Below are 11,870 nucleotides of genomic sequence, written 5' to 3' on the forward strand. Positions count from 1 at the left end.
TAGCATTCTGACTGGAAGTCTATGGGTAACGCTAGTTAGAGGTGGTTTCACAAGCCAATTCTAACTTCCTACATACTAGGCAGACATAATAAATGGTATCCAAAAGTTCATCTGATTCTGAGGAAGGGCCTCATTGGCAAAATCCCAAAGTATCCCTTTTAGGTGACACTATTCATTAAATATTACCTGCACATCTTATGAGGCATCTCAAAACACAATAAAATTGCATAGACCCATTATTGCACCAATTCAAATTTACCCCTACCTATATATACATAGCTACCTCATACCCCTGCATATTGACTCGGTACTGGTACTCTGTATATAGCCATGTTATTTTTACTTGTTATTGTTATTCGTTGTATATTTTTTCTCATCTTTAACTCTGAATTGTTGGAAAATGACCGGTAAATAATCATGTCACTGTTAGTCAAAACCTGTTTTTTTACAAAGCATATGACAAAATTGATTTGATTAAATGGCACCAAATAGAGTGCAAGTGCCAAATAGAGTGCCATTGGAGCGCAATACAAAAATAGCCCATTCTCGGTTCCAGTCCAGACCCAACTTCGAGGTTGGTGAGCTCCACCGAGACGACAGCGATGCCATTCGCAGCGGCCGTCGCCACGGCAACACCTGAACGCCAGGACCCAACTGCCGGCGATAATGAAGCGGCACTGTGACTTCACAGACTGTTGCATCATTCATTTTAATGTGTTGAGAAGAAGCAGCTTCCCCTCCTGGACTGAAACTGAAAATCAGTGCAGCTGTGTGGGAACGTGAGAGGAGAGCTACAGCAACGTCTCCAGTTCGCTTCCTAAGCACCACATCATGGCCAGGGGAGAAAAAAGTGATGTGAGCTAGAACCGTCCAAACAAGTAGAAAATGAAAGGCTGGTTAAGCAAAAAAATAGGAACAGAGGATAAGATTTAAGATTCGGAACAACGCACCGAGAGCCCGTTTTGACCAATACCTTGTTGACGTCTCTGCCAGTGTGAAACATCAGTTCACTGGAATCGTTTCACAGGGAAATAGATTTAGAGAGTGACACAAATGTGACCCGCTCAGCTCCCTGAAAATCAATAAATCAAACTTCCCATAGAGCCAACAGTCATGATATATTACCATCAGGCCTTAAAACTGTCACTGAGGTTTTGAATTACGATTATGACTGAGGAGTAATGGGAAAAGGCCAGCTATTCCCCACTGGCTTTGAAGCAGGTGAGAGCACCCTTACAGCAAACACTGCATATGAGTAAGTGCTCATTTCAGAACCTGAAATGACAGGCAAAATGGCCAGTGAATGAAATGAATCCCTCGTCATTCTGAATATCGGTGAATATGAATATCATGAATATGCCTACATGACACACTGACTTATCATTCTTTATGCAAAAAATAGACTACTTTACCATGATACAAATACATTTTGTTCAGAGAAGTATACAATGACAGAATCAAGTCATGTATGCTTTGACAGGTGAAGCCCAATGTAAAAATGGCCGACCAAACCATGTTCCAGTCCATTTATTTTGGGATGGGGTCGGTCTTACACTCCTTCTCACAGCACTAAATATCAGGTTTCCAAGGCTACACAGCATGGCAGCCAATCATAGCCATTTTCTTCAGGTCCGTTTAAATGTCTTGCTGGCCATAAAACTCAAAATTGGAAGCTTTAACCGAGAGAGCAGCACAGTGGAGAATGGGGACAGTAACTGACCACTCCTGTTGTGACAAATGTTAGCCATTTTATTTTTCTTCCTAATTCACATATAGCCTGCCTTACTCTACATTTATGCCACATTTAGGATGGTTAAAAAGTATAACCATCCACAATACATTTTTCAAAGCAAGGTGAGTGAAAAGATTCCCTTTCAAGTGAGGAGAAGGCACCGGTGTAATCCACAACAGCTGCAAGACGGACTATATTAAAACAGTATAGCCAGCGTTTAGCCGCCTCACAAGAAAAGAGGGAAGTGAGAAAGAAAGAAAGAGGGAAGAAAGAGAGAAAGTGGAAGAGTGACCTAATGCCGAGCTGCACCTCCTTGGAAGGAGTGTCTGTGCGTCTCTGCAGGAGTAGGGGCAGGCAGCTGCGCCCTTATGAGACCACTCTGCGAGACTGTTAGTATTAAAACTGTCAAACACATGCTTGTCTATGTTACAAGGTTTCCCCTCAATTTCTTTGGCTTCGCCCGTCAGGGGCCCAATGTTGATCAAAGGTACCGGAGGGGTAGGGGTGGGGGGCTTCAGCTGGGCTGAAGACGGCTTGTGGACGTCTCTTGTACCCAACAGAGAGAGGGTGCCGATGCCACACTGCTCCTGAAGAGTCTTCAAGCTCGATTCATTAAATTCTACATATGCTAAATGTATTCTGTCATAACATAAGAGTATCTATCTACTGTTGTCAAATGTAGGTGTACTATCCCAACACAGGTAAACTCCCCTAACAGGTAGATACCACCAAGTTTCAGAACAAGACCTGTGATACGGTAGTTTGCTAACCATGATACAGAATGAACTTGCCAAGGCAGGTTTCAGCCTAAAAGGAGAGTGCCAATTGGTCAAATTCAGTGATAAGCTACATCATCCTTGCAAACAAAATCCAAATGTGCTTTCATTTTCAAACGAGTTTAAGCAAGGCTGGAAGAATTTAAAACCATGGCCTAGCCTGAAAACTCTGAGCTTGCCTTAAAAAAATGTAACGAATGTCACTGTAGGCAACACCACGTTTTGATAAGTGAGACAGCACTTGTGCCGACAAGAGGGTAACAATGAACCACTATACCCAATGATGGAAACACTGCTCATTTCCCAAAAACTGCCTCAAAAGAAATAGGTCACTCATTACTCATTACCCATGCACCCAAATGTTTTGTGTCTATGTTTTATACAAAACCCTTCCAAAGAAATAAGGAAGTACTTAGGCTGGCAATTTGCCACCATGTGAAAACACACAGAAGTACCAGAATACCATTCACCTCCTTGGGACTGGGCTAGGATCTCATGGCATGTGTCATCAGGTGATTTACACGAGGTTAAGCATCTTTCTGATGGGTTTTTGGGACATTTTCTCCAGGCCCAGCACAACATTTATCAAGAAGGGGTGTGGGGGGGGTACTCTCACTGGGCTCACCTCGTCATCAAAGGTCCTTCTTCAGAACATACATCTCACGCAGTGCCGTTTCCATATCAGGAAAGCGTTTAGCTTGAAGTTCACACACACACACCGGTAGAAATAAAACGCCTCATCTGTTCTCATGAGCTTTGAAATGCATCTATTCCTATGCCATAAATCAGAGTACTGGATGATAATAAGTACTTTCGCTAACCAAACTCTCCTCTCCAGTCAGGTGTTCAGACTAGGGAAGAGATCGGTTGCATACGCCTCAAGAATTCACTGCATGCATTGAAGCATGCAAGCAGCAGCACTTTGGAGCATCAAGTACAAGCAACACTTTGTATACTAGCCCTTGCCTTGACCCCCTCTCCTCTATTTACACACTATAGATTTATGCCCGTTGAAATGGGAAAAATAGGGTTTCTTTTCAACACGCATGTAAATGGCCAGACTTTCCAGTTTATTGACAGAACACTGATTTGCTAAATGACTTAGCAGGAAACTGATGGTCAAGGTGGATTCGTAACCAAATGCATCATATGAAGTACATCTATTTCACTTGCCACCATGTTCAAATGAAGCTCTGTAGCTCAGCTATTACAGATGAAACAGTACATGACATTGGTGTTATGACAAAATAACTAAACATTTACCAGCAACTGTTTATTTTTGTATTCAAAAGTCCAGTAGCAAGACAACTTACAATTAGATCGTTTTTTCAGTATTCTCGCAGTGAAAGAAACAAAGCTTCTCTCTTTTAACTGATTTCAACCTCGTTCCTTGGCACTAGTCTAACAAGCTGTTGTCTCTTTACACCACAAAGAGCAGACTCAAAAGCAGCCTTTGGTGGGTTGTGTGTGTGTGGGGGGGGGGGGGGGGTTGGCAGAGAGGGGTTTGTACAGTCAACCATGTACGACAGACTGTAGCCTACCTGCACCAGTGAACAGAGACCAAGCATAAGAAGCACCAGCAAAACAGACTTATGGTGGTGGCTGGCTGGTTCTATGGTTGTCTTGTGTTCAAATCTACCAGCCTTTTAATGAATATTGTAATAGGCTATGTCATTCATCCAATCAAACTGTGACAATTCCTGTGACATTTTTGAATTTTAGAAATAGGAGTGAAAATCAGATCACTTTGCTTCTATAGGGTATTGGTAACATCATGAAAGCACACAGGGGCCAGCTGTCAATGGAACACGTCAGACACTTACAGGGGATACTGGTAAACATCACAATGACACCATGTTGTGAACTGTAAAACTCCCTGGATAACGTAACAGGTATGTGATGTGTAGCCTTTGAGAGGGCTATCTAGTCCAAATGCCCATGCAACAACATCACTGTGTGACACTAGAAGTCGTTGGCAGGTTGTTTAACAGCCTACAAAAATGGACAATCAAGTCACTAATATTTATACTATATAGGGGTGAAAGCATAAAAGTATAAGAGTTTTAACAAAGAATAGTCTACTCAAAATACTTTATTTATATAGTAAAAGACAGTGGTTCTCCTGCACCCAGTAGGCTATGAACTCATTGCTATTAGACCCAATTTATTTTGTACATTGCATAATGCATATTTTTCTTGATGCAATGACTATTCTTCAGACTGTTGAGAGTAGTGAATGAATGGTGGTTGAATGAATAACAGCATGATCTTACAACTGTTCCCAATAAACTGCAAATGTTCCCTGGTAATCTGAGTCGCATGTAATTAATATGACAGGGTCTCTCCAAGGCATCGACTTTGGCACATTTCCCTGCATTATTCACACTAAACAACACTCAAACACACCAGCAGGAAAGGAGGTAAAAATTCCAAACCAACAAATAGTATAATTGATCCCTACCAGCCATGCCAGAAGCTTAAACAACCACTATGCTCTCCACTGTTTGAACAAGCCCTCTTATGTTTACCATCACCAAATGCTGGGTAGTAGTCACATTTAGCCTTTCTAGTTATTACTGCCACACCTAGCAACGTTGTTACGGTTTGTAGTTTACGCTCACCATTTTTTTTATAAAACGTGTGGGGTGGAATTAGTAACCTATTCTACTAAAACTGGTTTACAAAAGAAAACAATAATGCTTTAATCTAACCTCTCGGGTTATGTTTTAATTGTAGAGATACACATATGGGGAACTCTATCCTATGACGATCAAAGATGTTTACAGTATAAATTATCCAATAGCGCATCTAATTAATTGTGCATGCGCTACAGGTGGGCATGTTCAAATGAATTAACCAAGTTTTTTTGGGGGGGGGTCCATTTATAAACTTTGCAAAGTGAAGGCTATAACAAAAACAAAGTATTTTCAATGAACCGCCAAGGATGGTCGCGCACACAAATCAATATGCTTAATTTGTCCGGAGTGGTAGGCTATTGCTATAAGCTTTGCTTTACAAATCAAGCAGTCTATTTTACGACAGTAAAACTAAATGATATGCCTACCTCGTTTTGGTCTTGGGAAGCTTTCGTGCAGGTGAAAAACGACTTTTTCCACAAAGTGCTGAATGTTGCTGTGCTCTGGTCCTCGGACAAACACCATCCAGTCGTGCGTAAAGCCTTCCACGGTGGGTTTCTTTCTGACCTGGGCACGATGTCCGAGTTCTAGTTTCACCTGAACAGCACCCTAGAACATCCAAAATCATATCACATATTGTTGCCAATCGGAGGCTGGTATCATTGCATGTTGTACAACCTACCTAAATCTATCCACGAGTAAAACCATACATTGTCTCAATAGACACCCGTGTCAGCCTCAATGCGTGGAATAAATTAAATAAAACAATCACACGTTAAACATGTTTCGATTTGATAGGTCTACTCAATCACTTGCACTCTATCCTGCTTTGCATTTCAGCAAAGAAAGCAAGGTGTCTATAGCCTTCCCTACACTATAAAGACATTCATGTATTTATGTTCATGAAGTAGCCTAGGCTACAAACGGCAAATAATGTTGAACGCCGAAAAACTATTACAAGGAGACTGTAATTCGCCAGGGTATACTTTTTTTCATGATTTTACTATCCAAGCATCACTTTTGCAAACATACTTTATACGTGAGATATGCAACATTCTAGACGCGCTTCGCTGCTCAACTAACGTTAGTTCTACTGTACTTGAATATCAATATAAATATGGCTGGAAATCTTCGGCTCAGACGCACCGGGCAATACCGCCTTCTTCGAGCAAAGAAAACAATACGTTGGAACACACCCTGCCTAAGCATGGTCGCGAGCAGTGTACTCACCGACGTGGCCATTCTTGAGGCCGCGTGCAACCGCTATTTCATCGAGAATTTGTTCTAAATGAGAAGATATAGGAGTGCAAATGGCTGATGGCGGACATGGTCTCTCCTAATTGAACTCAACCCCCGAGTTTCAGACTGAGGAGCAAAGTAAGACGCATGCGCTGTTTTGTGCACTGACAAGAGACAGACAGAGCAGAGGGAAGAGAACCAATGAGACAACGCACACGCGCAGAGAACCAATGCATGGACTCGAGTAAAACCACCTCACAACTTCCCCACATAGGCAAGGGATTATTACCCCATGCCTTCAAACCATTGATGACTAGACCCAGCTCCCAGCATGAACAGTCAACATACATTTACTTGCACTCTCGCAACAGTGTTGAGTGGAGCACTCAATACTGTAACATTATCCAATATATCCAACATGATAAACAGTCTGCTATCAGATGTTTTTTTTTTTTTAAGTATCAATTAGCCTACAACTGGATGTCAATATATTCAAACATTTCCCCAAATAGTAATTGAATCAACATAATCATTCATACACCATTCTTATCAAATCGAACAACATATTATGAGCCCCAAAATAGATAACTATTCATGTTTTATTCAAGCATCCCCTCCCATAATGCCCATTTCATCATCTCCACCCATAATGTGACAACCAAGTAAATAAACACCTTGATTTTGAACTATACTCCAAATAGCCCACAAATTCTGATCATACCTATGATCTGAATGAGTTAACTACAATTTCTGACTGAGAAATCAATGAATGCAAGGTGTCAGTTTCCACTTTCTTTCAATAGGTGTGTGCTCTTCAGTTGTGCCAGCAGCAAAATAAGAAGTGTTGGATTTGACAACTAGCCAACTGTTCATCATTCCCTACTGAAAAACGATTGTTTTTACTGTCATTGCTGTGGCAACTTGATGTTGCTTCTGCATGAACACATTGATTATTGTTAAAGAGGTAATAATTACTTTATTGAGGATCAGATCAGGTGGTGCCCTAATCTGAAAACTCTTAATTTCACTAGAATGGAGGCGAGGACAAAAAGGTGACCAATTGCAGGGGGCAGAGGTCATGGTGCCAAACCAAAGCTCCATGAATTAGCATCGACTCCTCATTGGTCCGTCGTTACAGGAAGTCCAGAGAAAAGCCAAACCTAACCAAGCCATCTTTGGCCATACTGACTTTACAATATACCTATCCAAATCACATTAAATCAAGTGAAGTAAAATATTTGATGGAATATTTTAAGTATACTATTGGACTAAAAACAGATCTGGCTAATTAATCTATATGGGCCAAATAATGATGATCCACACTTTTTTGAAAATATATATAATAATAATCCATTGAGTTCACAAGCAACGAAATAATCTATTAATATGGTGGGAGATTATAATACGGTTTTAAGTACCTCAATGGATCGTAAAGGAAATCATTCTACAAACTATCACCCTCAAGCACATAAGGACATCACAAAGATCATGGATACATTACAACTAGTGGATATATAGAGGTTGAAAAACCCTGACCTAGTGAGATATGCATGGAGGCTTCATCAAGCTAGCCATCTTGATTACTTCCTAGTTTCATTCTTGCTGGCATCAAAAGTAAAAAAGTATTGATAGGAAACCGAATGTGATCGAACCACCATCTAATTGGCCTCCATATAACTCTTACAGAATTTCCACGTGGACGGGACTATTGGAAATTTAATCAAAGCCTATTGGATGACAATTTGTTCTTGACTAAGAAAAAAATTATGAATAATTGACTTTTTCTTTGTAGAACATACAGTTGAAGTCAGAAGTTTACATACACCTTAGCCAAATACATTTAAACTCAGTTTTTCACAAATCCTGACATTTAATCCTAGTAAAAATGCATTGTTTGTCAGTTAGGATCATTGTCATTGTCAGTTAGGATCACCACTTTATTTTAAGAATGTGAAATGTCAGAAAGTAGTAGAGAGAATGATTTATTTCAGCTTTTATTTCTTTCATCACATTCCCAGTGGGTCAGAAGTTTACATACACTCAATTAGTATTTGGTAGCATTGCCTTTAAATTGTTTAACTTGGGTCAAACATTCCGGGTAGCCTTTCACAAGCTTCCCACAATAAATTTGGTGAATTTTGGCCCATTCCTCCTGACAGAGCTGGTGTAACTATGTCAGGTTTGTAGGCCTCCTTTTTCGCACACGCTTTTTCAGCTCTGCCCACACATTTTCTATGCGATTGAGGTCAAGGCTTTGTGATGGCCACTCCAATACCTTGACTTTGTTGTCCTTAAGCCATTTTGCAACAACTTTGGAAGTATGCTTGGGGTCATTGTCCATTTGGAAGACCAATTTGCGACCAAGCTTTAACTTCCTGACTGATGCCTTGAGATGTTGCTTCAATGTATCCACATAATTTTCCTGCCTCATGATGCCATCTATTTTGTGAAATGCACCAGTCCCTCCTGCAGAAAAGCACCCCCACAACATGATGCTGCCACCCCCGTGCTTCACGGTTGGGATGGTGTTCTTCGGCTTGCAAGCCTCCTCCTTTTTCCTCCAAACATAACGATGGTCATTATGGACAAAAAGTTTAATTTTTGTTTCATCAGACCAGAGGACATTTCTCCAAAAAGTACGATCTTTGTCTCCATGTGCAGTACGATCTTTCTCCCCATTTGCAGTTGCTAACTGTAGTCTGGCTTTTTATGGCGGTTTTGGAGCAGTGGCTTCTTCCTTGCTGAGCGGCCTTTCAGGTTATGTCGATATTGGACTCGTTTTACTGTGGATATAGATACTTTTGTACTTGTTTCCTCCAGCATCTTCACAAGGTCCTTTGCTGTTGTTCTGGGATTGATTTGCACTTGTCGCACCAAAGTACGTTCATCTCTATGAGACAGAACGCGTCTCCTTCCTGAGCGGTATGACGGCTGCGTGGTCCCATGGTGTTTATACTTGCGTACTATTGTTTGTACAGATGAACGTGGTACCTTCAGGCGTTTGGAAATTGCTCCCAAGGATGAACCAGACTTGTGGAGGTCTACAAATATTTTTCAGAGGTCTTGGCTGATTTATTTTGATTTTCCCATGATGTCAAGCAAAGAGGCACTGAGTTTGAAGGTAGGCCTTGAAATACATCCACAGGTATACCTCCACTTGACTCAAATAATGTCAATTAGCCTCTCAGAAGCTTCTAAAGCCATGACATCATCTGGAATTTTCCAAGCTGTTTGAAGGCACAGTCAACTTGGCGTATGTAAACTTCTGACCCACTGGAATTGTGATACAGTGAATTATAAGTGAAATAATCTGTCTGTTAACAATTGTTGGAAAAATTACTTGTGTCATGCACAAAGTAGATGTCCTAACCGACTTGCCAAAACTATAGTTTGTTAACCAGAAATTTGTGGAGTGGTTGAAAAACGAGTTTTAATGACTCCAACCTAAGTGTATGTAAACTTCTGACTTCAACTGTAGGTACAGAAGTTCCCCTTATTGCATGGGACACTTTCAAATGTACTTTTAGAGGCCATTCAATACAATACAATACTCATCATTAAAACAGAAGCAGATTAGATCAAAATAGATTAGAATAATAAAGGAAATAGAGGAAGTAACAGCGCAGGTAGATGGTAATGGAAACTGTACCATAGAGGCACACAATAGGTTAGAGGAAAAACAAAAAGAATTGGAGTTACTTATTCAAGAACGATTGAGTGTAATGTATTACAAAAATAAAGCGACTTGGATGGAAAATTGTGAAAAATGTACAAAAATGTTCTAGAATCTTCAACATAGGAATTATACCAAAAATAATTTACAGAGACTTGTTTCAAATGATGGAGTTATCCATGATTCACCAAATTATATTTTGAAAGAGGAAGCAAAATATTTTAAGCATATGTTTTCTTTTCAGTCTCCTCCATTTCCACTGAATGATTTATTTCATAATAATGATAATAATGTAAAATAAACAAATTTACAGAAAGACCTGTGTGAAGGCCAACTTACCAAATAGGAACTCTTTGAGGCAATAAAATATTTTCAGTCTGGAAAAACACCAGGGCTTGATGGTATACCAGTAGAGGTATATGTGACCTTTTTTGATGTGCTCAAAGATCCATTATTAGCATGTTTTAATTACTCTTATACAAATGGTAGACTTGCAGACCCTCAACAAGGTCTGATTTAATTACTACTAAAACAGGACCCAGGTGGTAAGTATAAAGATCCAGTCCATTTAAAAAACTGGAGGCCTCTAACATTTCAATGTTGTGATGCAAAAATCCTGGCGAAATGCATAGCACATAGAAAAAAAAGGTTTTACCAGATATTGTTCATGCTGATCAGACAGGTTTTTTACATGGATGATATATTGGAGATAATATATGACAATTACTAATTGAACATTATGAAACATCGAAGATACCAGGCCTGGTCTTCATTGCTGATTTTGAAAAAGTGTTTGATAAAGTACAATTTGAATTTATATATAAATGCCTGGATTACTTAAATTTTGGTGAATCTCTTATACTGTCACGCCCTGACCTTAGAGATCCTTTTTATGTCTCTATTTTGTTTTGGTCAGGGTGTGATTTGGGTGGGCATTCTATGTTCTGTATTTCTAGGTTTTGTATTTCTTTGTTTCTGGCCGAGTGTGGTTCCCAATCAGAGACAGCTGTCTATCGTTGTCTCTGGTTGGGGATCATACTTAGGCTGCCCTTTTCCCTCTTTCTGTGTGGGATCATGTTCTTTGTTTGTGTGCAGGGAGTTTGCACATCGAAGCTGTTCAGTTGTTGTATTCTTTATTGTTTTGTCCTGTTTTAGTTTCACTTCGTGATTAAATTATGTGGAACTCTAAGAACGCTGCGCCTTGGTCTCTTCCGACGACGACACCCGTTACATATACAATAGTTTAAAGATATATACAGCAACCCCAGATGTAAATAATGCTTACTTCTCAGAAAGTATTGAGCTTTTAAGAGGAGTAAAACAAGGCTGTCTGTTGTCTCCATATCTATTTATTATGGCCTTTTAAAATGCTAGCTATCAAAATTAGATCCATCCAGAACATCAAGGGCTTAAAAATCCAGGGGATAAAAACAAAAGTGTCAATGTATGCCGATGACTCCAGTTTTTTCTTAAGTTCGCAATCTGGATCCCTGTACAATCTCATTGAAGATCTTGATCACTTTTCTAGCCCCTCTGGATTAAAACCTAATTATGACAAGTGTACCATATTACGTATTGGATTGTTAAAAAATGCAGTGTTTACACTACCTTGTAGTTAACCAATAAAATAGGTGGATGGTGAAGTAGACATACTTGGTATTCACATCTCAAAAAATATAAATTAACTTACCACAATTCATTTCAATAGAAAGTTAGAAAAAATAGATCCGATTCTACAACCATGGAGAGGTAAATACTTGTCTATTTATGGAAAAATCACATTGATTAACTCTTTGGTCCCATCAAAGTTTACT

At 39.7% G+C, this 11,870-nt stretch overlaps 1 protein-coding gene across 1 annotated transcript in view; it reads right to left on the reverse strand.

The window, feature by feature from the left end:
• LOC139534570 (protein AF-9-like) overlaps positions 1-6,545 on the reverse strand; it is a 69,508-nt gene extending 62,963 nt beyond the window's left edge. Inside the window, exons 1-2 of the mRNA XM_071333804.1 lie at positions 6,375-6,545; positions 5,573-5,753 (exon numbers count right to left, since the gene is read on the reverse strand). Of these exons, the coding sequence (XP_071189905.1) occupies positions 5,573-5,753; positions 6,375-6,386 (193 nt within the window). The 5' untranslated portion in view covers positions 6,387-6,545. The remainder of the gene's footprint in view (positions 1-5,572; positions 5,754-6,374) is intronic.
• Between the last annotated feature and the right edge of the window lie 5,325 nt (positions 6,546-11,870).

Source organism: Salvelinus alpinus, chromosome 11, assembly GCF_045679555.1.
Source record: "Salvelinus alpinus chromosome 11, SLU_Salpinus.1, whole genome shotgun sequence".
NCBI lineage: Eukaryota > Metazoa > Chordata > Actinopteri > Salmoniformes > Salmonidae > Salvelinus > Salvelinus alpinus.